The sequence below is a fragment of the Haliotis rufescens genome, unplaced genomic scaffold (genome assembly GCF_023055435.1).
Source record: "Haliotis rufescens isolate VD_foot unplaced genomic scaffold, xgHalRufe1.0.p SCAF_7, whole genome shotgun sequence".
NCBI lineage: Eukaryota > Metazoa > Mollusca > Gastropoda > Lepetellida > Haliotidae > Haliotis > Haliotis rufescens.
The window spans coordinates 53,687,986-53,715,372 of record NW_025964361.1 but is presented as its reverse complement, the minus strand read 5'-3'; the positions used below and the strand labels follow the sequence as shown (position 1 = coordinate 53,715,372).

At 40.9% G+C, this 27,387-nt stretch overlaps 3 protein-coding genes across 6 annotated transcripts in view; 2 read left to right on the top strand and 1 right to left on the bottom strand.

Moving 5' to 3' along the window:
- Nucleotides 1-1,041: 1,041 nt before the first annotated feature.
- On the bottom strand, nt 1,042-11,103 carry LOC124133686 (dynein axonemal assembly factor 6-like). Of its 4 annotated transcripts, none has more exons than XM_046498151.2 (7): nt 10,922-11,103; nt 9,397-9,474; nt 7,616-7,691; nt 6,048-6,147; nt 4,222-4,318; nt 3,791-3,876; nt 1,042-2,296 (listed from the first exon to the last, which is right to left on the bottom strand). In XM_046498151.2, the coding sequence occupies exons 2-7, from the start codon at nt 9,472-9,474 to the stop codon at nt 2,170-2,172; spliced, it is 564 nt and encodes a 187-aa protein (XP_046354107.2). In that variant the 5' UTR covers nt 10,922-11,103; the 3' UTR covers nt 1,042-2,169. The 4 variants fall into 4 exon arrangements, with proteins under 4 accessions (XP_046354107.2, XP_046354110.2, XP_046354108.2 ...); XM_046498154.2 differs by having other exon boundaries at nt 6,048-6,144; XM_046498152.2 differs by having other exon boundaries at nt 11,015-11,103.
- Nucleotides 11,104-13,195: 2,092 nt separating this feature from the next.
- Nucleotides 13,196-16,882, top strand: LOC124133685 (major heat shock 70 kDa protein Ab-like). The gene has a single exon (XM_046498150.2). The coding sequence runs from the start codon at nt 13,423-13,425 to the stop codon at nt 15,322-15,324; it is 1,902 nt and encodes a 633-aa protein (XP_046354106.1). The 5' UTR covers nt 13,196-13,422; the 3' UTR covers nt 15,325-16,882.
- Nucleotides 16,883-20,543: 3,661 nt separating this feature from the next.
- LOC124133684 (leucine-rich repeat-containing protein 74B-like) overlaps nt 20,544-27,387 on the top strand; it is a 29,234-nt gene continuing 22,390 nt past the window's right edge. Inside the window, exon 1 of the mRNA XM_046498148.2 lies at nt 20,544-20,937. The gene's annotated coding sequence lies outside the window, so the exon portion shown is untranslated. The remainder of the gene's footprint in view (nt 20,938-27,387) is intronic.

Sequence of the window (27,387 nt, the reverse complement as noted above, 5' to 3'; positions counted from 1 at the left end):
ATTATTTTATTTACTGTTATAAAGTGACATGCATGCATGCATGTGTGCGTGCGTGCGTGCGTGCGTGTGTGAGTGTATTTGTGCCTGCTTGTACCAGTACAGACTAATGCCGGTTTGATAGTGCTAGCTCACTGAGATACCTGGTGCTGCAGTTAAGGATGGATACCCTACTGTGAGACAGTATATTGACTCTGAGCTGACCAGCCCTTTTATCTCCCTAATGGCGAGCCCCAGGCAGGGTAACAACAAGTGACATCTTTTAACACCTTTCTATATGATGTGGTTGAGGATCGAACCATTGGCCTCAGTCTCTCCTGGCAGAAGATCTCTCCACTGGACCATGGTCTGATCGGTTAGAACAAGACTTTCTATATTCAGCATGCAGTACGACTCTCCCAGGCCCATGTGTGGAATATACAAACCTGGGATTCCACGATGCATTTAAACATAACACTACACAATGTTTGATAGGGACATTGAGAAATATCATGCTCAGTATAGTTTGGTTAATTATGGAACAATGGGAATATCCTTATCAAAAGAGGAGCAGTATGTGTATAACAATTGTCATATCAATCTGAATGAAATTTTCAATGAACACATATCTTTTTTGTTATGTTTATGAAAGGAAAAACACTTCCATAAATATTTTTATTAAACATACATCTCAATTTGACAAAATCATCATGTCAGTGCAAATCCAGTTCAATATACTGACTCCATAAATAAATCAACTGACATGTTATAAATGAAAATGGTGAGTGAGTGAGTGAGTTGGGTTTAACGCCGCTTTTAACAGTATTCCAGTTATATCGCAGCGTGTTAGCTTAATGTGGGAGGAAAGTCCGAAGTGATGCAGGTCTCAGACGTTTACCACTTCAGTGAAACCCACGAGCACGGGTACGGTGCTGACAAACCTGGAAACATAATCGGGGCAAACCAGGATTAGAACCCACAATCATAGGTTCCTGGCGTGCCCAAGGGACGCAACTCTGCACAGCGAATCGCAAATGAAAATGGAACGAAATAGGACGTAATGTACTGGTTCATGAAAGGTTTATTGATTCCTCATTTGTATAGTTAGGATTACACAGAGGGTTATGATTGAGTGAGCTTGGTTTAACGCCGCTTTGAACAGTATTCAAGTTATATCATGGCATGTCAGCTTGATTTGAGAGGAAAGCCTGAAGTGATGCAGGTCTCTGACGTTTACCGCTTTGGTGAAACCAACGACCACAGGTAGGTGTTGACAAACCAACAACATAACTGGGACAAATCGGGATTTGAACCCATGATCATAGGTTTCTGGTGTGCCCAAAAGATGCAACTCTGCACTGCAACTTAAAGCGTCAGAGACAACTCGGCTACCTGATCCCCTGTGAGAGTTGTTGTGATTGGCAGTCATATCCTGTTCGAATGAGGACACTTTCTAATCATTATGCAAATGAGGGTCACATGTTACTTTTTGTTTGCATGCTAGGACGGACACTTGTTCACATTCATTGTGGATGATAGGACGGACATGTGTATATTTATTCCGGATGATGTGATGTTAATTCTTGTTTGTATGAAAGCATGGACATATGTGTTGTCATTTCTCATTCTGCATGAAAGGATGGCCACCTGCTTTTGTTGTTACATGGCTAGATATGACGGACAGAATGAACTTCTTAAGTATCAGTCATCATCTTGAACTTGTACATGCATTCAGTGTCCACTCACTAGGCACAGTCTAGAATACCACTGGCGGATTCAGAGGGGGATACAGGGGTGTGCATCCCCTTTCTCTCATACACCTTACATGTTAACTGCAACCTCGGTCAAGTCACTTTGTGACTAAGGTATAAGGTGCATCCCCCCTTTTTCAAAATTCTGGATCCCCCTCTGAATACTATTTACTAATTTGGATCTAATACATTATCTAAAAATAACATGATATTAATATTCAAATTCAAATTTCAGAAATGTTTAAGAGGAGAGCTGATACTTGATCCCAGAAACAGCATGACCTGTTTGAGACGAGAGCCAGGTCATGTCAATGTCTGAATATTTGATGCATCAATATGTTGTACAAGCACCTGTTGCACAGACACATATTGTGAGTCATGACAGGAGAGTTTATCTGTGTCAGCATCCAGTATTGCACATCGGTTCCATCTGGTCTGGTCCTCAGAAGTTCATGAAGTCATATTCTCTCATCATGTGTAATGTGACGACTAGAGTCTCTGATGAACTTTCCCACTGTGCCTTGCCATTCTTGTGGTCCACAGGGTGTGGCAGGTGCAGACCCAGCTTGCTGGAAGTAACATGGTCAGAATGCAGCATGTTGAGTGAGTGAGTGAGTAAGGTTTTACGCTGCTTTTAGCAATATTCCAGGAATATCACGGCGGGGACACCAGAAACGGGCTTCACACATTGAACCCATGTGGGGAATTGAACCCGAGTCTTCGGTGTAACCAGTGAACGCTTTAACCACTAGGCTACCCGACCGCCCCGCAATTGTTGAGGCTTAAGGTTATATTACATAAATTAAATTACGTATTTGAATTGAGCACTTTCCAACAAAAAACGCTGACATGTGTTGGGACCATGATAAATCTAGTCCAAGGCTTGCTTGAAGAGACAGGTCTTCAGTCTCTTTTTAAAATTTTGTCAAAGTTTCTGGTTCCTTGACTTCTGACACCAGATTGTGCCATAACACTTGGCCAGCATGTTGAAATGAGCTGCCACCATACGTTTTGGTGCATGATTTTGGTACTGTCAGTGTCCAAAATAGTTGCCTGCCCGCTTACAGCGGCTGCTAAGATTTCTGCCGGATAGGTGACATTGCAAACTGCCCTAATGTCTTGTAGAAAAAACCTTATTATCACATTTATTTTGAAAGTCAGTGCAGATTTATTGTAAAAAATAACAAAAACACTTACTTTTCTTGAAAATCACAAAAATTAAGAATTAATAATTTAAGAGCATTGTCAAATTAAGGTCAAAATTATAAATTAGAATATCGCAAAAAACAGCACACGTATGTTGCAACTAAACAAATGAGTGAAATACAACATTCCATTACAAAATGGCTGAACAATGATTGTAAATATATTTTTCAATATGGCTGCTATGGCAGAGCGGATTCAAAAGTCCTGAACAACAGACATGGGGTGCCATCATTGGTTGAAACAAGCATGTGAAACTTCACCTTCATTGGTCTAGTGGTTTCTGAAGAGATGATGTTTAAAGAGTAAGGAAATTACTTAGGAGAGATTTAGGAGCATGGTCACAGTGTAAAGGTAACAAAATGATGTAAAGATGTAAAGTACATAAAAAAAACCTACCAATGTGTTCAGTCGCACTACAAACTATAGATCTACCAAATTTCCTTACAGTTTGAACAAAAATGGCTGAGTAGTTTGAGATTGCAGTAAGGTTTAAGTGCAAAGCTCAAATCAAGGTCAAACTTAAAATAACCCCCAAAACATAACATATATCCAGACTACCAACAACACACACCAAATTTCATTTCATTTTGAAAAAAAAGGCTGAGTAATGGCCATAAATAGTTTTTTCAATATGGCTGCCATAGTGGCCATCTTGAAAAGCAGGTATGAACATCTTGAACAAAGTGGGCTGTCATCTTTGCTGGGAAGAAGCATGGGAAATTTCAGCTTCACTGGTCTTGTGGTTTTGAGGAATATTTTTACGACATATGACGGACAAACAGGCTGATTTTATACAAACCTGTATTTCAGCTTCATGTATTTATAATTTACCTGTGCAACGGGTAACAAGCACTTACTATTTCGGTGTGCGGCAGTCTAGAAACTTGGCCTTGACATCCAGTTGGACATCTGCCATTTTACAGTCAGGAAGCTTTATCTTTACCTGGGGAAAGAGTAATGAAGTGTTGTGTTAGAGTTTCCTGGGTAGTGGCAACCTGTCCCTCATCCAGTCCTTGAGGCTCACTATTACAGCTAACAGTTTCAGACTTTATCTTTGTTTTGTCTACAGATTTTGAAATAAATAAATAAATAAATAAATAAATAAATAAATAAATAAATAAATAAATTTTTGATTGAAAAGGTGAAGGGAATTTGTGAGCAATTTTTCCTTGATTTTCTACATTTTGAACTTAAAACAACTTTGTATTTCATCAACATCACATGGACCAATCAGATCTCTTCATTCTGACATGGAGGTATGATGATAATACTTGTAAACTTGAAATACCACCATGTCTTCACAGCTAGCGGAGGATGGGGTCTTGTTTCCCATCCCCAGAAACATGTCTTCGGAGGTGACAGCTTGTTTGTAGACAATATCAAAGCTGAAAAACAATATGTTGACAATCACAAAATACAAGCACAGAGAAATGAATAGGCACTTAAATTAAGGGATATGCCCATGTCAGAGGCATTCCTCAGGCAAATAAACAATGAGTGTTTCTAACTACTTTGCCTAATAATTATAATTAACAGGTTGATGTTGAGAGAAAAAAGGGTTTTCCCCAGATACATCAATATGTTATCTTATTCCGATCCACGCAATTGGGATACGATGACATGCATCAACCAAGTCTGCAAGCCTGACCACCCGATCCCGTTAGTCACCTCTTACGACAACGATAATCGCCTTCTATGGCAAGCATGGGTTGCTGAAGACTTATTCTACCCCGGATCTTCATGGGTCCCATCAGTTCATTATGGACATATTTTACTGTATGTCTGTTCTATTACTTGATAGGACGCCCAAAACACAAATTAAGTTGGGCGAGATCATATCAGGGATGTCATCGTATATTGCAATTTCGGTGTATTGATACCGGTACATTTGTAATATCGATGCTGTATCAATACAAACTGATGAATATCAATATTAAATCTATAATTCACAGTCACAAAAACTTTCATATTTTGAAGATTACCATGGTCAACCTTGGCAATGAAAAGACAGAAAAAATTCAATTTTAACCAGGGGTCAATATGGGTATTGTTTATCTAAAAATTAACTAATTTGATTAATATTTGATATGTATTTGATTACCGTGATGCTTTTGAGTCGATATATCAATACTAAAATTCACCAATCAATGACACCCCCAGTGGATATACATATATCAGATAAAACAATGTGTTTGAAGATACCCCAAATCAAACACATGGTAATGTTAATGGCGCACTCATCTCATGCCCTTACATTATCAACAAAAGCGTCCATTACGCTTACAGTTGGTGCAGCACAGGTCGCAAACTAGCTGAGATTTCTGGGATATAATCTTGGTATCCATGGGAAAAAAACAATAACAGGCAACAACCAGTCCTGGAGAATTGTCAGAGATCAGTGCCCCTTTAAGTTGACCTGCTTGAGTATTCTTACTCGATCTCTGTTTTTTTCAGACAGATACATGCAATGTGTTTTGGTGAAATACACACATGTATCTTGCTTGTCAACTGATGCACATCTTCCCCAGGCAAGGGAGTTTACTGATGGTAAAAGTCCAGTTTCCACCCATGCCGAACAAGGCTGGAATTTACAAGTTTACAAGTTATTTCTCTCCTATTGACCAATCAGATTTAACCTCTTATAATACTTGCATTTGGTTCAAACAAAATGGTGGCGCCAAGTGAAGACAATTTGATTGATAATCAAGATCCATATTTTAATATTACAGGTCTTACTTTGCGAAGAGCATTAAATCATGTGAGCACTTTGATAAAAACATGAAAAAATCTGGATCTGTTGATGCTTAATAGTTGACGGTACACATTCTTTGCAAATCCTGTAATCAATGAAATCTGCACTGCAGTTTATGAACCAAATGTCGATTTAGTTGAGCCATTTTGATTAGACCATGCATAGACTTGTTAGTACAGCCAAACCATCACTCCATAATTCCATCCTAGTTCGGCAAGGGTGGAAACTTGATGTTTATAGTCAGCTAACTCCCTTTCCTCAGGAAGATGACGACATTCTAAGAAATCAATATTTTAGGCGATTCCAATCACGTTATTTACAAGGTTTCACTGTTAATTATTCATAGTGCAATTTCAGCTTACTCAGGCTGAGGTCGAGGGTCATACACAGATTCAAACTCGGACCCTTCCGGCACCTCCTCTTCATCCCATATGTCTTTACTGGCTATCTTGGGTCCTGCTGCTGTAAATGAAACCAGTTTTGAATATCAAGGATGGAAGTCAGGGAGTCTTAACCCAAAGCTAGAAATGACTGATGGATTTAGGGTCCTTAGATTAGAGTGAATTTGGTTTTATACTGATTTTAGCAATATTCCACTAATATTACGGAGGAGGACACCAGAAATGAGCTCCACACAGAATACATTTGTGGGTAATCAAACACGAACTTCAGCAGGATAATAAATAGCTTTAGCCACTGTGTTATGCTCATCGACCATCAGATAAATGCAGGGCAAAATACCTCACTTACTGCCCCTAATTTCTATTGCTATAAACAGATCTTTATGATAAATATTTCTCGTATATTTTTTAACTTTATCGCCACATTTGCACATACCTAAATACAGCTTACATTAACATTCCAAGCAAAACTCAAATATCACATACAGATTAAAATTTTGCGAGTTGACTTGAAAGATTTTGACATGATCTCAAAATACTGCTTTCAAGATGAAATACTATACTCAAATGATAACACCTAGCACACTCCCAAATGGAAGCTCCATAGTATAAGTCTGTAAGGCAAATCCCACACACCTAAACACACACTGACTACAAATAAATAATTCTTAAATACTTATCTTTCAGGTAAGACGCACACATAATATTTTGAATATTTGTTTGCTCTGTGTGTGTGTGTGTGTGTGTGTGTGTGTGTGTGTGTGTGTGTGTGTGTGTGTGTGTGTGTGTGTGTGTGTGTGTGTGTGTGTGTGTGTGTGTGTGTGTGTGTGTGTGTGTGTTACATCGGAAACAACACACACACACATTTACACCAGAAACAACACACATACACATTTACACCGGAAACAACACACATACACATTTACACCGGAAACAACACACACACACATTTACACCGGAAACAACACACATACACATTTACACCGGAAACAACACACACACACATTTACACCGGAAACAACACACATACACATTTACACCGGAAACAACACACACACACATTTACACCGGAAACGACATAGGCACACATTTACACCTGAAACAACACACACACACATGATCAGTGTGGTTTGGTTTGGTTTGTTTGTTGTTTAACGCCGCACTCAGCAATATTCCAGCTATATGACTGCGGTCTGTAAATAATCGAGTCTGGAGCACACAATCCAGTGATTGACACCATGAGCATCGATCTACGTAATTGGGATACGATGACATGCATCCACCAAGTCAGCGACCCTGACCACCCAATCCCGTTAGTTACAACAAGCATGGTCGCCTTTTACAGCAAGCATGGGTTGCTGAAGACCTATTCTACCCCGGATCTTCACGGGTTGCATGCATGTGTGTGTCCAAGATCAATGTGTGTGGCCCAGATCAAGTCATGTTACTGAATCATGGTAGATTGTCTTCAGTAATATCTCAACATGCTCAATGTGCGATCCCTCATGTGACAGCACTCACAAACTTACCTGATTTCTTTTCCTCTATTTCTGTCTTTTTAGGGATAATATCAGCTGGCGTCATCTTCGCCATAGTATTTGAGGGCTGAAATATACATACAATGAAACCTTTGGAGATTACTGTTGGAAATGTTTATATACAAATAAAGAGACGGGACGACACACCCCAGGGATTTACCTGTGTTATTTAGTTTGAGGGTCCTCCAATATGTAGGGGTCCCAGATAAAAAAAATGGGAGCCCCAAGGTAAAAAATGGTGTTCCCAGGCAAATGTAAAAAAATTAAATACATTTGTAATGTCTTTCCAAAGAACATGTTTATCTCACTAAGCATTATTTTGTTTAGTGACCTGAGGAAGTTGATATTTCAAAATGGAGCAGCTTTATTTCTTGCTTGTTTTTTTTAAATGTATCAAATATGTATTATCATATATTACTTTTACTTAAAGACCAAAAATAATATTTGAAATTGGAATTTGTGTATTTTTATTTTTTCAACCTACTGACCTAAATTTTCTGGGTGTTGTTGTACAAAACGACCTTAGCACTACGACAGTCGTAAGTCCATGGTAAGGTATGGGAGTTACGATCACCTTAGCGCTAAGATCGCTTTGTACAACGGCATCCAGGGCCCAAAATCGGTAAACAAAAACAAATATAGTCTGGGCTGAAGACATGTACAACATGCTTACACAACACTCTTCCAACCACCTGCTACTTCTGTAGCAATGAATGTCCGCAATATTCCAGCTACACAAGGACATCCTGCCACATTCATTAGGAATGAGGACAACTGTTGGCTCCTCAGAGTGAGTGAGTAATTATTGCTTAACGCACAGGGGTCTGACAAGCATCACATTCATTCCAGAACCATGGTCTGACACTCACTTTCATCAACAGAGATCAGATATTAATTACACTAATGCCTGTGACCTTGTCTCTATGGCAACCAAGACATGTTTCGTCATGACAATCTTTATACAGCCAAACTGAAAAATGGTTCCAGCTATTTATTGTTCACTGGATTATTTGCGACCCATTGTGATAGAGCTGGAATATTTCAGAATGTGACATAAAAACCCCCCAAAAAACAGCACTTGTAAGAATACAGAGTAAGTTAACAGTACTGTATGTTCATGTATGCTGCTCCAGTCATATTTCAGCTGTTCACACCAAGATGTACATGTATTTAAGGACTTTTTTTGCTTTTTTGTGCATTTATGAAAGGATTACAGTTACAAATTGTATATAATCTTTTTTCAGATTTACACGAATGAACGATCGAGCTGATTGAGGCTAGACCAAGCAACGAAACAGAAGGCCGTTCAGCAGATATATATCGTGACTGCAATGAAATCATATACTATAAGATGTTAAAAGATCTTATAAGATAAGACAAGATATATATAAGATAAGATATAAGATAAGATTCTCCTTGAATAGTTTGTTTTAACTTATTTATTGAAACTTCGTAACAGAGGCCCTCATAATCTCTTGGCTGTTTGATACATGGACGTTCTCGATACTTTTTTTCAGATTATTTTTCAAATATTGAAAGTTGGTGCGCTGAGGTGACATCAACGGGAATCCCTTTTGAGAAAGTAGTTCTGGGTTCGCAAGATTTTTCTGCAGTTATTGAAAAATAACATTCAATTTTAATTCCACGTCAGCCAATTAAATTCATGGAAAATAGGATAACACACACACTCTATATATAGTTATTGGGGAATGGAACAAGATTAAGACATAAAGAATCAAAATGATCAGTTCCATTAATTTGTAGAGACCTACCATGTCATCTTCACTGTCAGAATCATGTTTCTCTGGGTGGAGTAGATCAACAAGGGCTGCAACATTTACTGGATTCATCTGAAAACCATCATTAGGAATAACATTCCTTATTGATAATGTCAATGATGATCAGTTCTGTCAAAATTTAGTCTGACTGGAATAGATGTAACTAGTATAAATAATCATGAATGGAAAAACTCTCTGATAAAATTGGTTCCTGTGGAAAAAATTTAGGACCTTCTTTTGATTTCAGCACAAATTCTCGTGAGGACGATCTCTGCTGAAGGTGACGTGTCAATAATACAAGCAAACAGTTTTTGTGAGAATCTTAAAGACTTGAACTCCTGACATTTGGACTGTTGTCCCGACTGTTAAACTGAGTACCTAGTCATGCCTTGTTACCATTCACCTTGTATGTGTTATCTGGCAATAAAATTTCACAAATTACCTCATAGGGTTATGCGAGGTGTTTGTAAGTTTGATGGTGCTGAATTCTAAAGGTAGGCTGTTACATCTATTCAATTTAAATATCTGCAAAGTGAGGCATCGTGCGCTTGAATGCTATGCAAACACTATCATCAAAACAATATATCTTATTTTTGCATGAATATCTTTGATATAAAGAGTTATGCCAACACCATGTTTGTTTGTTTGTTGTTTAACGCAGCATGAAGCAATATTCCAGCTATGTGACGGCGGTCTGTAAATAATCAAGTCAATCCAGTGATTGACATCATGAACATCGATGCAACTGGGATACGATGACAAGCATCAACCAATCAGCAAGCCTGACAAACCGATCCTGTCAGTCGCCTCCTACGACAATGTACTGAAAATAAACAGTAACATGTTATGGAAACATGGAGTATTTCTGAATATGAGCTATGATATCTGCCTGCAGCGAGCTAGCATGGTTCTCTCATGCTGCTGACTCTGTCCCCTCAATCGTTCATAAAGACATTGGTTAATATCAGTTCTTTTATGTCACAGAAGGGGCGACATACCCAAACAGATATTAAACGACAAATGCATGAGAAGACATGGTAACCCACAGGACCATGTTACTATTAAAAATAATAAACAAACTCGCAAAAAACTCGCTGACGCGGCCTCGTCTGCAAGTTTGATATTATTATTAATTATCTACATGGTCCTGTGGATAAATGCAGGTACCATGGTCACTTCAGTAGCTGGTGTTATGACATATGTTATTTTGTTTTATAAACTATTCATAACGCAAATAAAATGTATTTCATAATACTGTCCAAACGGTTATACCTACCACAACAACATGACATGACCTTATGTATTTTATTAAACCTGTTATACTAAACCTTTTTTTTGATGTTCGGATATGAATTAGGACTGACGATTGATTGGTTTGTGTTTTGAGTGTATAAAAAAAACACCTAACATAAACTTCAAAGAATTTTTAGCTCTTCGATAGGACCCTCCTTATCGAAGGTTCTCGACAAGCCCAGCCTAGCAGACGAACTTTCTAGTCGATCGTTCAGCTCCAACTTACAACTGTACTATCACCCACGCAGCGTTAATCAACAAGTAACAGAGCTTCTCTGGCAATTTCTGAAATGATTTCCTGCTTAGTAATTCCGCATACCACCGAAGTGCACAATAACTTGGAACGTGGAGAAACAATTTTTGGCAAGTTGCCGCAAGTTTTATCTTCGCAGATGTTTTGTTTGTTTACTTCCGTCATGCGCAAAACGAAAGTAGCAACAGGGACCTTTCATTGTATATTTTCATTACATTGCTAATGTTTATAGTTTGATATATTTATGTTATTTACACAGACATAAATTTTATATTTCCACATTTGATTATTAGCTAGGTCAGTAATTTGAAGATTATTTTTACATAATCAAAAACAAACATACAAGTAAAGATTGGAAAATACCCAACAAAGTAATACCTCCCCGGGTCAGAGCACGCAATGAATGATGCACTGTTTTTTTCAGAGACAGCTGAGATTAAAACAATATCTGTGTCATTCTGTGATTTAGAAAACTCAAGAGATGTCAGTATCTCTTACTTGCTTTGATCATTTTTGTAATTCATTTGGTTTTTCATGCATACATAGATCTAGTCAATCCAAATATTTTAATTAATACTTAAGTTTGTTTTGGTAAGGCATACCACACATGTTTTAGAACATTCTCGAGCTGACTGGTCGACTGTCTGACACTCACCAGATTATGTCAGAGTTTCTACATTTATATGTTTATTTAATGCATATCGTCTCTGTGGGGACTGCACAGCTGTTAATGCTGATTGGGTCATCACACGTGTTTTATATTTCTCACACTGAGAAGAATGAAGATAAAAGTGGATTTAGGCTGAGCGAGCAAGTATGGTTTTTAAAACCGCCTTTGGCATTATTCCAGCAATAAATAACGACGATGGAGATGTTGTGGGGTAGGGGGACACAAATCAAAGACACCCAGGGGTATCGGGTATAATCGAGCTCGGGTTTTCGGCGTGACGAGCTATTGCTATTAAAACGGGAATAACTCGCCGCTCTTTAACTCAAAATAATCCAAAGTTGCATCTTTGTCTTGTCCAAATGACTGTATCAATCAACAGGGACATTTAGGATTATCATAATTTGGTAAGAAAACTACTTATAAAAATAATATATTTTTGTTTTTTTCAAAAACCGCATGCGATATCCATATGCATCCTTCTTCTTATCAGCATCAGTAAGTACCTAGCTATATATTGTAGATCTCTCTCTCTCTCTTTATATTTATTCAAGTTTCTATATCTAGCCATCATTATTATATCAGAACGATTTTCATTATTTTTAAAAATTACATTTTTATCCGTGTTTTGACTCTGTATATGTGCAGGGGCGTTCGGGTAGCCTAGTGGTTAAAGCGTTCGCTCGTCACGCCGAAGACCCGGTTCGATTCCCGACATGGGTACAATGTGTGAAGCCCATTTCTGATGTCCCCCGCCGTAATATTGCTGGAATATTGCTAAAAGCGGCGTAAAACCATACTCACTCACTCGTATATGTGCAGTCGCGGAACCTGCACAGTCCATGTACGTCACGTCGGAAAGACTCCCTAAGAATCACAGATCATATTAGGCGCTAAGGCCATGGTACAAATTGGTTAGAGAACACGGGACCCGATAATGTCTTATTGGTCGGTTAAAGCTCGGAATCTAAGTAACCATTTCAACGATAAGACACAGGGTCCTCGTGCTATACCCTTTACATAAAATCAAGTCTTTGCCTACTCATATATATTTACCTACGTCTGTGTAAATAATACATATCTGATAATAAATACTAGTATCCTATATTTGTCGTCATGCTAAACACGATTTGTTAGTTGTTTATTTTCTGGACTAGACAATCCAATAATTGATATCATGAGCATCGATCTACGCAATTGGGATACCATGACATGCATCAACCTCGTCCGCAGCCTGACCACCCGATCCGTTTGTCACCTCTTACAACAAGCATAGTCACCCTTCACGGCAAGCGTGGGTTGCTGAAGACCTATTCTAACCCGGATCTTCACAGGTCTGAGCATATGACAAGTTACAACACAATAGACAACGAATTGCCCGCTGCAGGTAATAGTGAACAAAATTACTGAGCCGGCAAATTCTTTCTTTCTGACGCTATATAGTGTGTTTCATTATTCAGAAGCATACCGACGTGTATTCATGTAAATGCTTTGAACAGACTGACAGTTGCACCACAAGGCATTACTCGGTGTTTACCTGCGGAGTTGGCGGGAACGGGTTTCCATAGTACGGTTGGCGCGGGTTTGAGAATTTGGCAGTCTGCCAAGCGGGCGAGTGTCGGTTGTTAGAGAATGTTCAGGAACGGGTTGTGTGTGTATATATGTATCTGGCGGAGTTTGTAGTTTCAGTCTACAGGCTTTTAAGACCGGGGATAGACGTCGGTAAAGAGAGAGCTAACACTAAACTGCAGTTTCATCCTGCATTTGTCGTCTTTTTCCCCTGAAGAGTTGAGATTGTTATACAGCCATGCCGAAGACCCCAGCCGTGGGAATTGACTTGGGAACCACGTATTCTTGTGTTGGCGTGTTCCAACATGGGAAAGTGGAAATTATCGCCAACGACCAAGGTAACAGGACAACACCCAGTTATGTGGCGTTCACCGACACAGAAAGACTTTTAGGTGACGCTGCGAAAAATCAGGTTGCACTGAATCCCAGCAATACTGTTTTTGATGCTAAGCGTCTGATCGGGAGGAAGTTTAACGACCAAGCAGTTCAGAGTGACATGAAGCATTGGTCTTTCAAGGTCGTCGCTAAGGGAGATAAACCGATGTTACAAGTGGAATTTAAAGGGGAAACGAAAGTGTTTGCACCTGAGGAAATCAGTTCTATGGTTTTGACCAAGATGAAGGAGACAGCCGAAGCTTACCTGGGCAGCAAGGTAACAGATGCAGTTGTCACCGTTCCGGCCTATTTCAACGATTCCCAGCGGCAGGCGACGAAAGACGCCGGGACCATTTCCGGTCTCAACGTCCTGAGAATTATCAACGAACCCACGGCGGCCGCACTGGCTTATGGTTTGGACAAGAATCTGAAAGGTGAGAAGAATGTGTTGGTATATGATCTGGGCGGTGGTACGTTCGATGTCTCGGTCCTCACTATCGACGAGGGGTCGATGTTTGAGGTGAGGTCGACAGCAGGGGATACCCACCTTGGTGGAGAGGATTTCGACAACCGGCTCGTCAACCACTTCAAGGATGAATTCAAGAGGAAATATAAGAAAGATCTCACCGGAAACCACAGGGCCATCCGACGCCTGCGCAGTGCCTGTGAACGGGCGAAGAGGACATTGTCCAGTAGTACAGAAGCTGGTATAGAGATTGACTCTCTCCATGAAGGTATAGACTTTTATTCTAAAATTACCAGGGCTAGATTTGAGGACCTGTGCGCTGACCTGTTTCGCAACACTATGGAACCTGTTGAGAAAGCTCTGGTCGATGCTAAAATGGACAAGGCTAAAATTGACGATATTGTATTGGTGGGGGGATCGACCCGTATTCCTAAAATTCAGAAATTGCTTCAAGAATTCATGAACGGGAAAGATCTGAATAAGTCTATCAACCCGGATGAAGCAGTTGCGTACGGTGCTGCAGTTCAGGCCGCCATCTTGACCGGCGATACCCACGAGACCATTAAGGACGTACTGCTTGTTGATGTAGCCCCACTGTCCCTTGGCATTGAGACAGCAGGAGGGGTGATGACCAAGCTGGTGGAGAGAAATGCCCGCATACCTTGCAAAACATCCAAAACATTCACCACATATTCTGATAACCAGTCGGCAGTCTCAGTGCAAGTCTATGAAGGCGAGAGAGCGATGACTAAAGATAATAATCTTCTTGGTCGCTTCGACCTGACGGGGATTCCCCCCGCGCCACGTGGTGTGCCTCAGATTGACGTAATCTTTGACATTGATGCCAATGGCATCATGAACGTATCCGCCCAGGACAAGAGCACGGGGAAGTCTAGTAAGATCACCATTACGAACGACAAGGGAAGGCTAAGCAAGGAGGAGATTGACAGAATGGTCAACGAGGCCGATACATATCGAGAAGAGGACGAGAAACAACGAGAACGTGTGACGGCCAGGAACCAGCTTGAGGCTTACGTCTTCAGCGTGAGACAAGCCGTGGGGGACGCAGGTGACAAGCTGCCTCAAGCTGATAGAGACGCGGTCAACACTAAATGCGAGGAGACTCTAAAATGGTTGGATGCCAACATGCTGGCAGACAAGGACGAGTATGATTATCAGCTTAAGGAAATCCAAAAAACATGTCAACCAATCATGATGAAGCTCCACGGCTCAGGTCAGTCGTCTGGGGGTCAAGGTGAAAGTCAGGGTCAAGGTCCGACTGTGGAAGAAGTGGACTAAACTGTTTGAGAACTGTGTATCGTGCTTCATCGTATAGTATAGCCAACTGTGTCGATGTTGATTGATGAATTGTCATTCTGAATTGTGGAACCTACTTTCAGGACATGATCTGCAAAACCCCAAATATCACTGGTGCTATAGACGGTGGATGTATAATAATTGTAACGGTATATGTATATTTTGAAACATTTGTCAATGTTATTTAATCTATTAAATGACAGTAGTGTACCCTCACCTCACATGAGGCTCAACTGTTTAGTACAAGGATTTGCTTTCATGTATACATGAAATTGTAAAAAGAGGTTGCGTATTGTGCGTTCCATATAAAGATGTCTGTTTGTGCTAACACCGCCTCTCCCATTATGGACTGTGTTAAAAATACATCACACAGGGCATTGTGACCGCGACGCCAAGTCGACATAGGTTGTCTCCCTTCACTCAGAACAAACAAACACGCTCTCTCGACGAGGCATTTTATTCCCACGTTTTATATCACGGAGAGTTAAACTATACGAATACAATTTGGAACTGTTTTAAGTTTATTTCCCCAATTGCAAAACAGCGTTTTCTATTTTAAATGGGTCCTTTGTTTCCTTAAGAAAATAAACTTCAAAGTTTATTTATTTTCAGTCGGTCATTTATTAAAGCGTGTTATATTGTATGGGTGTATTGTTGATTATTTAGAATACAAATCAATATATGGCTTCTGTGTAACATGGGACTAATGTTGCTATCAGGTATACGTATTGTTTAAAAAATAACATACAGTCAAACACCGTTGTGTCGAAGTTGAAGGGACCTACGTGAATACTTCGAGTTATCCGAGGTTCGTCACAACCGAAACTGATGAATATAGAAGGATTACGCAGGGACCAAGCTTTTACTTCTAGACAAAGTTCGACATAACGGTGTTGGACGTATACATTTACACTATTGCGTTTTTAACTATTTATAGACCTTTTTCCTTTTGACCAGAAGCAAGTGCTCTGCAAAGTGCAAAATATCGCCTTTTTCACAATTTAGCCCACAAACGTTTTTATCTACCCTAGATATTGCCGAACATTTGTGTTGCTACGTGTTGGTAGGCTTGGCAATATAGTATCTGCAGGATGTGATGTTTTAGTTCATTATCTGTGTAGATGAAGAAAGCTACACTGCAGGGCAAAAGAAAGTGTTCACTTGAAAATTGGATGTGACAAATTTTTTTTACAAAAATGATCAAACGGCTGAAATCAGTCGCCATAACACTTAAACGTAAGGTCCAAAACACAACTATGAAACCCGTATCAAATACATCACCGTCGATTAACCATGTCTCGTTTGTTTCAAATTTAGTCACCATCGAACATGGTGTGTATACTTTCGTTTGCCCGGTAGTGTATTTCATTATGTTACCTGTGCATGATAGTGCTGTAGACATAAGCATATTGCTTTATGAATAACTTAATCTATTATGACGTGTCAAATGCTTTTTTTGTCTTTGATATCGTTACTGTTATTATTATTATTTATTAATATTGTTTATTATTTGGATGAAATATATATTGAGAAATGTCAAGTGTTTTCCACGTCTATGTCTGGATTTTTTAGTTATTGGCAACAGACAGGGTCGCTGGGGTAGCCTTGTGGTTATGGCGCTTGCTCGTAACGCCGAACGCCCGGGTTCGAATCCCCCCAATGTGTCTAATACATTTTTGATGATCCCCGCCGCAATATTTCAGGAATATTGCTGAAAACGGCATAAAACACAACTCATTCATAGTATGCAAATAGGATGCATCCTCTTGTGTCGTGTAAAACCCTCCCTTATAAATCGGCGTAAATCATCACTCACTCACCCGCTCAACAGACAGGTACTGACCGGCGCAGGCGACTAACGGGATCGGGTGGTCAGGCTCGCTGACTTGGTGGATGCATGTCATCGTATTCCAATGTCGTGGATCGATGCTCATGATGCCCATCACATGATTGTCTGGTCCAGACTCGATTATTTACGGACCGCCGTCATATAGCTGGAATATTGATAAGTGCGGCGTTAAACAAATAAACAAACAAAACTGACCAGCACACACAGGTTGGTCCTCTTCTCCAGCGTGGACATACTCGAACTCCTTCCGCCCCACGGAGTTGCCGGACAGGTCAAGGTGCCACATGTGTCTCTCGTACTGGACAACACAGAAATGCCGTTACCATGGTTACAGAAACACAAAAAACATCAAAGAACAGGCAATTACTTATAGTGTCCAGGCCCTGTTCGTCTTGCTACAAAGCGCAATGATTACCGTAAATCTGTCAATGTAAGGGAGGTACGACAGTCGTTACGCTTGGACCGCTCTACTGAAAGGGCACGGTCTTCACATGAATTAATATGCGAAAAAACGAAAACCCAACGCTGTAATAACGCTGTGTGTGTGTGCGTGTGCGTGTGTGCGTGCGTGCGTGTGGCGTATGCTGGTTTTATGCTGCTAGCCCACTGAGATACCATGCCGCAGTTTAATATGAATACCCAACTCAGACACTGTATACTGACTCCGAGCCGACCAGTCCTTGTTGTATCCCTATAATTCCGAGCGCCAGTCAGGTTAACAACAAGTACCATCTTTTAGCGTCATTTGGTATGACGCGGCAGGGGATCACAATGAGTATATGGTTCAATTGACGATATAACAGATGTGGTACAAACAAACCATTGGTCGATAGAAATACAAAATATTTAAAAAAACCAAAAAACATTGGTCGATAGCGACCAGACTGTCAGTAAGGATGTCTGGTGTTAAATCTCAGTTCTGGTCATATTCGATTGTGACCATGCATTCTCCAGGTCTCCTATGGATTTTATTGGTAAAAGAATCTAATTCAGCTCCGATTCCCACAATAGTGGCTTCACAGAACAACGATATTTTGAACTGTTTATAAACAGTGTGTGAGTATGGTTTCACAACGCGTTTAGCAATATTCCAGCAATATCATGGTGGCCACACCAGAAAAGAACTTCACACATTGTGCGCATGTGGGAATCGAACCTGGGCCATCGGCATGAAGAGCGAACGCTTTAACCACTAGGCTACCCCACCGCGCCCAACAGGATGAGAATGCGCTGCTTTGAACAGTGTTTCCATCATTTCACGGCGTGTCAGCTTGATGCCGAAACTTATGCAGGCCTTTGTATTACGGGTACGGGTATGGTGCTGACAAACCAAGGGTCATAATCAAAGCGAATCTCGGATTCGAACCAGTGATCATAGGATCCTTGCACTCCGAAGTTACGCAAACCTGAACTGAAAATTGCGGCGCCTTCGACTCCCATGCCCCTAAACAGTGGGAATTGGAGGCATTTTTAACAAGATGCACTTTTATGTTTGTTTTTGTTTAACGCTGCACTCAGCAATATTCCAGCTGTATTACGGCGGTCTGAAAATAATCGAGTCTGGACCAGACAATCCAGTGACTGACATCATGAGCATCGGACCACGCAATTGGGATACGAAGACATGCATCAACCAGGTCAGCGAGCCTTACCACCCGATCCCGTTAGTTTCCTCTTAAGACAAGCATAGTCACCTTTCACGGCAAGCATGGGTTGCTGAAGACCTATTATACCCCGGATCTCCACGGGTCTGTACTATTATGAACAAGCATTTAAGCAATAAAGTTCCATGCTACTTTCCAAACCCAAAGTGAGACAGACGTTGTGTGATGAACTAATGGTACTTATCAATCCCCTTCCAATTCGAACTCCATGGTCTAGTGGTAGAGCGTGAGCCCAGAGAGCGGAAGGTCCGGGGTTCGATCCTAGGCCGAGTCATACCAAAAGACGTTAAAAGGTGGTACTTGTTGTTACCCTGACTGGCGCTCGGCATTAAGTGACTAAAAAGGACTGGTCGGCTCGGAGTCAGTGTACTGTGTCTGAGTGGGGTATTCATGTTAAACTTCGGAATGGTATCTCAGTGGGCTAGCACTATAAAATCGGCAGTAGTCCGGACTAGTACAAACAGCCACACACGAAAAATGGAATTTGTAAAAGTTTCGAAATGTGTAATCGGGTCCATCAAGCAAGCACTTGAGAGTGAGTGAGTGACTTTGGTTTTACGCCGTCTTTAGCAATAGTCCAGCAATATGACGGCGGCGGACACCAGAAATGCATGGGCTCCACACGTTCCCATGTCGGGAATCGAACCCGGGTCATCGGCGTGACGAGCGAACGCTTTAACCACTAGGCTCCCCGACCGTCCGCACTTGAGAGGTGTTTTCGGTTATTGCGCACGCTTCGGACAGTTACTCGTAATTAATTCACCTTTTAGTTTCAAATATCTCATTTTCTTAGAATACTTAATACGTTGTATATGCAGTGTCGACCGACGTAATAAGCGCCCAGGGCGCTCTCAAAATTAGAAATAGGGGGCTCTTATTGGAATATTATTTTAGTGAAAAATAAAAGATAAATTTCGTGGTTTATGCTGACAGCCTGAAATGTTTATGTACGACAGATATATTTTTCCAGAATGTAATTGCCCATAATTAAGTGTGCATATAACACACGAGTGCGTATTATACGCGAATAAATAAATCTTTTGTACATTGATCAATCGGAAGGGGCTAAAATTAGGATTGTTCACTGGCCAATATATATGCAAATACCGCCATGGCCGCTTATTAGAACGGGGCGCTTATTACGTCGAATACGGTATATCTACGTTGGTTGTAAACAGTGGTTGATAGCATGAGCAACTCTGTACGTCGTTTGTTATGTTAACACATAATCACACATTGCAACCAAATCCGTCTTATCCTTAAACAAGTATCAGGCAGTCGTGATACAATCGTCCCTGGGTCAGGCAAACCAGTGGCTGACAGCATGATGAACAAGGTCACATCTTGTAACAACTTCATCCAGCATTAGCATTCATGTCAGCATCCAGTCTTACACGTTGACCACTTTGGTGAAACCCACGAACACGATCGACCGCCTCCGTGGTCTATTGGTAGAGCATCCACCCGAAGAGCCGAAGGTTGGTGGTTCGATCCCCATACAAAAAGTCGTTAAAAGATGGTACTTGTTGTTACCCTACCTGGCGCTCGGCCTTAAGGGGATAAAACAAGGCCTGGTTGGTATCTGAGTGGGCTGGCACTATAAAATCGGCACACACATCGTATAAAAATGCAATATTTTTTAACGCGACATTTTACCTCACCTCATTGGTCAGCTCTTGCGAAAAAAAGATTATGGAGACCTGTGGCCGCGGAATCGTCACTGGGTGTAGAAAAACAGACGTCAATGAACTAATTACATCGACAATGGTTTTGACACAATATCGATATTGACAAGTGTATCTGCTCACAGTAACACAGGTGACCCCTGCAATCAATCAAGCTAAACAGACACAAGTCAACAAGGGCTCCCACAAAGCTCCCACCGATCCCTACAGAGAACACGCAGACGTCCAACAGCTTATAGGTGGTCAGATGGACGCTACCTGGCCAGTCCGCCTCCAGTGGTCAGCACCGTCAGTTTATGACTCTGGTCCCCATATGATCAATTCATGCCAGCAAGAGAGGCGCCACCCACTCGCCGTACAATTGCAAAGTGTTCAGCAGGCGGCTGACGTGTTGAAGGTAACGTGGACAAACTTTTAAATTAATTATTTTGTACGCATCATCATTAGCTGTATCCCAGCTTATTGTGTAGCAATGGCGGTTTTAGACATTTTGTATTATATCTTCGTATTGTAAACTGGAAAGCCGTTAATCCGATCAGTTCACCTTTAACTAGAGTTTGGACCAAATTATTCATTTTCGGTTATTATATGTTTTATTTCAATGAGTTTGTTTGGGGGATAATTAAGTTTAATGAGTGTGTTGTGCATGTAAATACTGGTCGTAGTAGTAGTAGTAGTAGTAGTAGTAGTAGTTTGCTTGTTTGTTTGTTTGTTGTTTAACACCGCACTCAGAAATATTCCAGCTATATGAAGTAGTAGTAGTAATAGTAGTAGTAGTAGTTTGCTTGTTTGTTGTTTAACGCCGCACTCAGCAATATTCCAGCTATATGAAGTAGTAGTAGTAGTAGTAGTAGTAGTAGTAATAGTAGTAGTAGTAGTAGTAGTAGTAGTAGTAGAAGGAAACTGCCAGGCAACAGAAGGTATAGACCCATGTTTGATGGTGGCTACAAATGAAACAAACAAGAAATGGTTATTCGATGGAGATGTGTATGCTGTATAGTTGTGTTTGGGATCTTAAGTTTGCTGTGTTTCGGAGACTGTTTTCGGTCAAGTAATGTTTGTCAAATCCAGTTTTCAAGTGTATACTTTCTTTTGCCGGACAACTTAGTTGTGAATGGGTATAGACCTACCCCGCTTTTAGCAATATTCCAGCAATATCACGGCGGGCGACACCAGAAATGGGCTTCACATATTGTACCCATGTCGGGAATTGAACCCGGGTCTTTAATCACTAGGCTATCCCACCGCCCTTAGTAGTAGTAGTAGTAGTAGTAGTAGCACCAGCACAAGAGTGAGTGAGTGAGTTTGGTTTTACGCCGCTTTTAGCAATATTCCAGCAATATCACGGCGGGGGACACCAGAAATGGGCTTCACACATTGTACCCATGTCGGGAATCGAACCCGGGTCTTCGGCGTGACGAGCGAACGCTTTAACCACTAGGCTACCCGACCGCCCCCACCAGCACAAGAAGCAGCAGCAGTAGTAGTAGTAGCACCAGCAGCAGTAGCAGTAGTAGTAGTAGTAGTAGTAGTATAAAGAAAAGGTGTCGAGCTGGGCTATTGAAGTCGACGATGTTTGTGTTTGCCGATCGAGTAGAAAAAACAGTAACAGTCGTTGTCTCCGCGTAAATAGGAATTAAAAAACTACTATCAAGTCGTAGATGTTGTATTTGCATTGTATTGTTTACACATTCAATAACAGATAAGGATTACCATCGTATCAAAGGCAGAAAGAGTCCATCTGGTGTACAGTGATTGTGGAACTCAGGTATTCGCAGTACTTGTCAGGTATATAAGGCCATTCATTTTGAGATAAAACTTGTTATTAATCCTTTGTCATTTTAATGTTTCATATAATTTCTTTTATTAATATTTTATCTTTCATAGGCAAGACAACAATTTTATATATCAAAATTATTAACAGGGGGGATTTAATACGTGTTGGTGACCATAAGACCAATAGACAAGTAGCAATGGCCATGCCGTTATAGAGCAACGTATGGACACAGTATTCGAATATTTGAACAGTAATTCAATTGTTCAGCTTTACTTTAAGTAAGTAAGTAACAACAACAACAATAATAATAATTATTATTTTTATAATAAAAATAATATTTTTTCGTTTCGTTTCATTTTAAATTTGCACACTTTACACTTTTTGTTTTGCTCCATGTTAAAGTATCCAATATGAATAACAGGTCACATGTGTTGATTCCTTCCAGAGCGTGATATGTTCATGTCAATCTGTTTTGTTTCTTTCATGTCCGCTGTGAAGACAGATATTATCTTTCACCCACGTGGAAATTATTATAGCGACGTTTGTTGCAGTGTATAGACGAGTTAACGCTGTGTTACAATGACTGCGTCAGTCCATAGCGGGGTCTTTATAACGACTGCAATCAGAAGTCGAACACCGTGAAATCCTTATCTGATCGCGACATGTTTTGGAGGTAAACAAGACCATTAAGCAATTGTCTACCGGTTGATGTGTGTTGCAATATTGTAAGTTTCTGAGACGATGAAAAACTCTGGTAACAAGTTGACTATTTAGGGGTCACACGTACACATGCGCGTGCACGCACCCACGCACGCACGCACGCACCCACACACCAAATACAAGATACTTTCTTCCATCAGCGTAAAAGAAAGCATAATTTGAAAATTGTATTTGACAAAAAATAATATACAAACGTTATCAAAACGTTACTAGGCTGAAAACAGTCTCCGAAACTCTGCAAACTTAAGATCAAAAATACTTTGATAGCCGTATCAAGTATCAGTTTCATTTTTAGCCGCCATCAAAACATGGACGTGTACTTTCTCTTGCATGGCAGTTTATTTAAAATTAAAAAAAAAACACTGAACACGTTCATCATGTTTCACTTGTATCATCAGAGACCATATAATCTATATATAGAATACTAAACGAGCTCCCGTGTAATACCAATTTTATGAAACGAGTGAATAGTTCTGGTATCTGACGAGCGAAAGCGAGTCAGATACCACAACTATTCACGAGTTTCATAAAATTGGTTTTACACGAGAGCGAGTTTAGTATTTTATTTATTACTTGTCATTTATAATGTTTTTTAGAATTATACTGTTCAGTGTAAATAGGCTGACGCCTACACGATCCATGGCATAATCCAATTGAGTTTAACAGAATAATACTTCAAACACGTCAAAAGTTGAAACGTATGAATTTAATATCATATATTATATAATGGTCCACCTTTAGAATTCAGGCGTTCGTCCCACAAAATTATCGTAGTGCTAAGGCTATCACAACTCACATAATTTAACTTAGACTAAAGACTCTCGTTGCGCTAGAGTACGATCGCCTTGTGGAACGGGGCCTTGCAGCTCAAAGTTTACAATGACGTCACAATACCCGATGACGTAATTTGTGGAATTTTGTTGCAAGATCCATCGGCGAGTCAAAGCAATGTGACGTCAGCCTAGCAACAAGGTTGCTGGGGTCATCGAGTGTGCATAAGCTCCTCCCAGTGATCTATCATCTCCACACACAATGTCGTTGAATACGCCAAGGGATGTTGGGAGCTTTCAATATTTGTTCGTGAAACGTGTTCCGAGAGTACATAAGCACGCGTTTTGGTATTACACAATGTGTAATAAAGCTGTATGTTTATTAAACGGGTGATCTCTTCACGGGCAAGTAATAATATATGGTCTCTGGTATCATCAAGAAGAAAATGTTTAGTTTTGCGCCTTCTCTTCTGTACGAAAACCTGAAGCCACCAGGCCACAGCCTAAACAGCTCTGACTCAAGGAGACATTATTCCCAGCACAGCTAATTGGTTATTGGTCGAACTAGGACAAAACTGTATCATCACCTCTTAGTTCGCGTGACATGCACACGTAAATTGTAACGCTGTTTGAAATTAAAAAACAGTTTGTTTAATCCGACACTTGCCACCTTTGGCTCAGCGACCAACGCCAGACATGTGTCGGTTGTCTTAGTGCACAGGAGAATGGCACACCGCCAGGTCTTTGTGGAGGTGTTTTATACTTCTTCTTACAAAGATAGTGATTTCAAGGAACAGTGTGGTATTGTTCAAATAAACGAAACTATGTTTTTCTTAAATATTTGCTCTGAGATCAAGTTTTCCAGAAGCTTGCACATTTGCCTCAGATTACGTAAGAACATCTTGTCTCGCGTAAAAGCCGTGTGGTCTTGGTGCAAAATGATTTGAATGGCGAAAGTTTGTGGAGAAATCAGCCTGAAATCGTTTTACAAATCTAACTATTCGTGATGACTCAGTGTCTGATGAGTTGATTGAGTTGACTGTCGTCAAGCAATCAACAAAGTCATATCCAAATATTATTCCTTCAATACGTTTTCTACAAGCCATAATGCTTCACGGCTTTTCTCGAGGTGACACGAGTGATCAAGAACGCTGTTAGGTCGACATAAGCCCGCTTCTCAGTATAATGTCTGTAGCTGTTGGTGGAGGATGTGACCTTTAGTGCTGTACATCAGGACGTCATCCTCTTCGGGGAGAGACACGAAGAATGGCATGTCAATTTCATGTTATTATCCTGACTGACGCACGAATCACTCCCGGGAATCGGGGATAAAGCGGGGGGTGAATTGAGACCACTGATAGCGTTATATGTTGGGTGGCTCAACACTGTTCATTGAGCGATCTGTCGCAAGTGCAATTCTTGTTTGTTTGTTGTTTAAAGCAGCATTCAGCAATATTTCAGCTATATGACGCCGGTCTGTATATAATCAAGTCTAGATCAGACAATCCAGTGAATAATATCATGAGCATCGATCTACGCAATTAGGATACGATGACATGCATCAACCAAGTCAGCGAGTCTGATCACCCGATCCCGTTAGTCGCCTCTTACGATAAGCAAAGTCGCCTGACAATCGTAACCCGGATCTTCACGGGTTGCAATTCTTGAGTGAGTGAGTGAGTGAGTGAGTGAGTGAGCGTAGTTGCACGTCGCTTTCAGCTGCCTCCAGTCTGATTTAATTCCGATATTTTAATTAATTTTAATTCGATACTCTCTCCCTCAAATAAACCCTTAAAAGAAGTTCACGCCATTTGAACTTTCCAATCAGCCATTCAGCATGGAGGCTCCTAAAATCTCGTACGGACGAGTGAAACATTCTGCGTATCCGATTTCTGTATCTCGAAAACGAGCGTAATCGAGCAGTTCCGAAAGGAGAATAATACAGGTTATACCTTATATTTTATACATCATGTCCGCGATGTGCGTCACACGTGACCGTGGTGTTACATGCACTTGCAGCATTGTGTAAAAGCCACGAAAAGCCCAAAACACATCATGCTATGCATTTTGTTACATTATATCAAGGTCCTGCTTCCTTCCAGTGTTATGAGGGGGCACGGGTGGCCAAACCGTCTAAGGCGCCGCGATTCGCTGTGCAGAGTTGCGTCCCTTGGGCACGCTAGAAACCTATGATTGTGGGTTCGAATCACAGTTCGCCCCGATTATGTTTCTAGGTTTGTCAGCACCATACTCGTGCTCGTGGGTTTCACCGAAGTGGTAAACATGTGAGACCTGCATCACTTCAGGCTTTCTTCCCACTTTAGCCTAGTGGTTAAAGCGTTGGCTCGTCACGCCGAAGACCCGGGTTCGATTCCCGACATGGGTACAATGTGTGAAGCCCATTTCTGGTGTCCCCCGCCGTGATATTGCTGGAATATTGCTAAAAGCGGCGTAAAACCATACTCACTCACTCACTTCCCACTTTAAGCTGATACGCCGTGGTATTACTGGAATACAGTTAAAAGAGGCGTTAAACCCAACTCACTCACTCACTCACTCACTCACTCACTCCAGTGTTATGACAAACGTGAAGGCAATTTCGGATCTTTTAAGACGAAAGAAAAGTGTGTGTGGTTCAATAGTCTTATTTCCATTTTGAGGTGCGTGGGGTAGCCTAGTGGTTAAAACGTTCGCTCGTCACGCCGATGACCCGGGTTCGATTCCCCACCTGGGTATAATGTATGAAACCCCTTTCTGATGTTCTGCCATGGTATTGCTTGAATATTGCTAAAAGCGGCGTTAAACCATGCTCACTCACTATTTGGACAATACACGCGAGGCTCTCACCTCCATGCCAGACCACTGAAAGTGCTATGGTCATGCTTTACTGCGGACTGTCGAGTTCAGAGTTATGAATAGCGTTCGTTACATAATGCGGGATTATGTTAATAACTCGTTACATACTTAGGTTGTATTTGCGGATGAAGTCATGAGATAAATTCATGAATCGTATTAGAAAGGAACTGTTATTATCATAGTGGTTGTAATCCATCTTCTTTTCATTTATATTTATCGTAAGAATATATCGAGCTTGCTCTTTCTGTTCATGCTGTCTGTTAAAATATCTTTTGTCACCAGGAGGAACGGGTGGCTCAGTCGGTGTGCAGAGTTGCGTCCATTGGGCATGCCAGAAACCTATGATTGTGGGTTCGAATAACGGTTCGCCCCGATTATGTTTCTAGGTTTGTCAGCACCATACCCGTGCTCGTGGGTTTCACCGAAGTGGTAAACGTCTGAGACCTGCATTACGTCGGGCTTTCCTCCCACATTAAGCTGACACGCCGTGATATAACTGGAACACTGCTCAGTGTTTTGTCACCATGACATGGGAAAATACAGACTTTTTATATACTAGAACTAGTAGTTCGGGTTAAAGTGCGAAGAACTCTTTCAGGTAGTAGACGCGTGAAGATCCGGGGTAGAATAGGTCTTCAACAAACCCATGCTTGCCGTAAAAGGCGACTATGCTTGTCGTAAATGGCGACTAACGGGATCGGGTGGTCAGGCTCCCTGACATGTC

Excerpts from the sequence above, each read along its gene's own strand:
- LOC124133686 (XM_046498151.2), bottom strand. The coding sequence starts at position 9,474 with ATGAATCCAGTAAATGTTGCAGCCCTTGTTGATCTACTCCACCCAGAG. Across the intron at positions 7,692-9,396 it reads CTGACAGTGAAGATGACATG|CCCTCAAATACTATGGCGAA; the intron begins GTAGGTCTCTAC and ends TGTATATTTCAG. Across the intron at positions 2,297-3,790 it reads GACTGCCGCACACCGAAATA|CAAGCTGGGTCTGCACCTGC; the intron begins GTAAGTGCTTGT and ends TGTTACTTCCAG.
- LOC124133685 (XM_046498150.2), top strand. The coding sequence starts at position 13,423 with ATGCCGAAGACCCCAGCCGTGGGAATTGACTTGGGAACCACGTATTCT.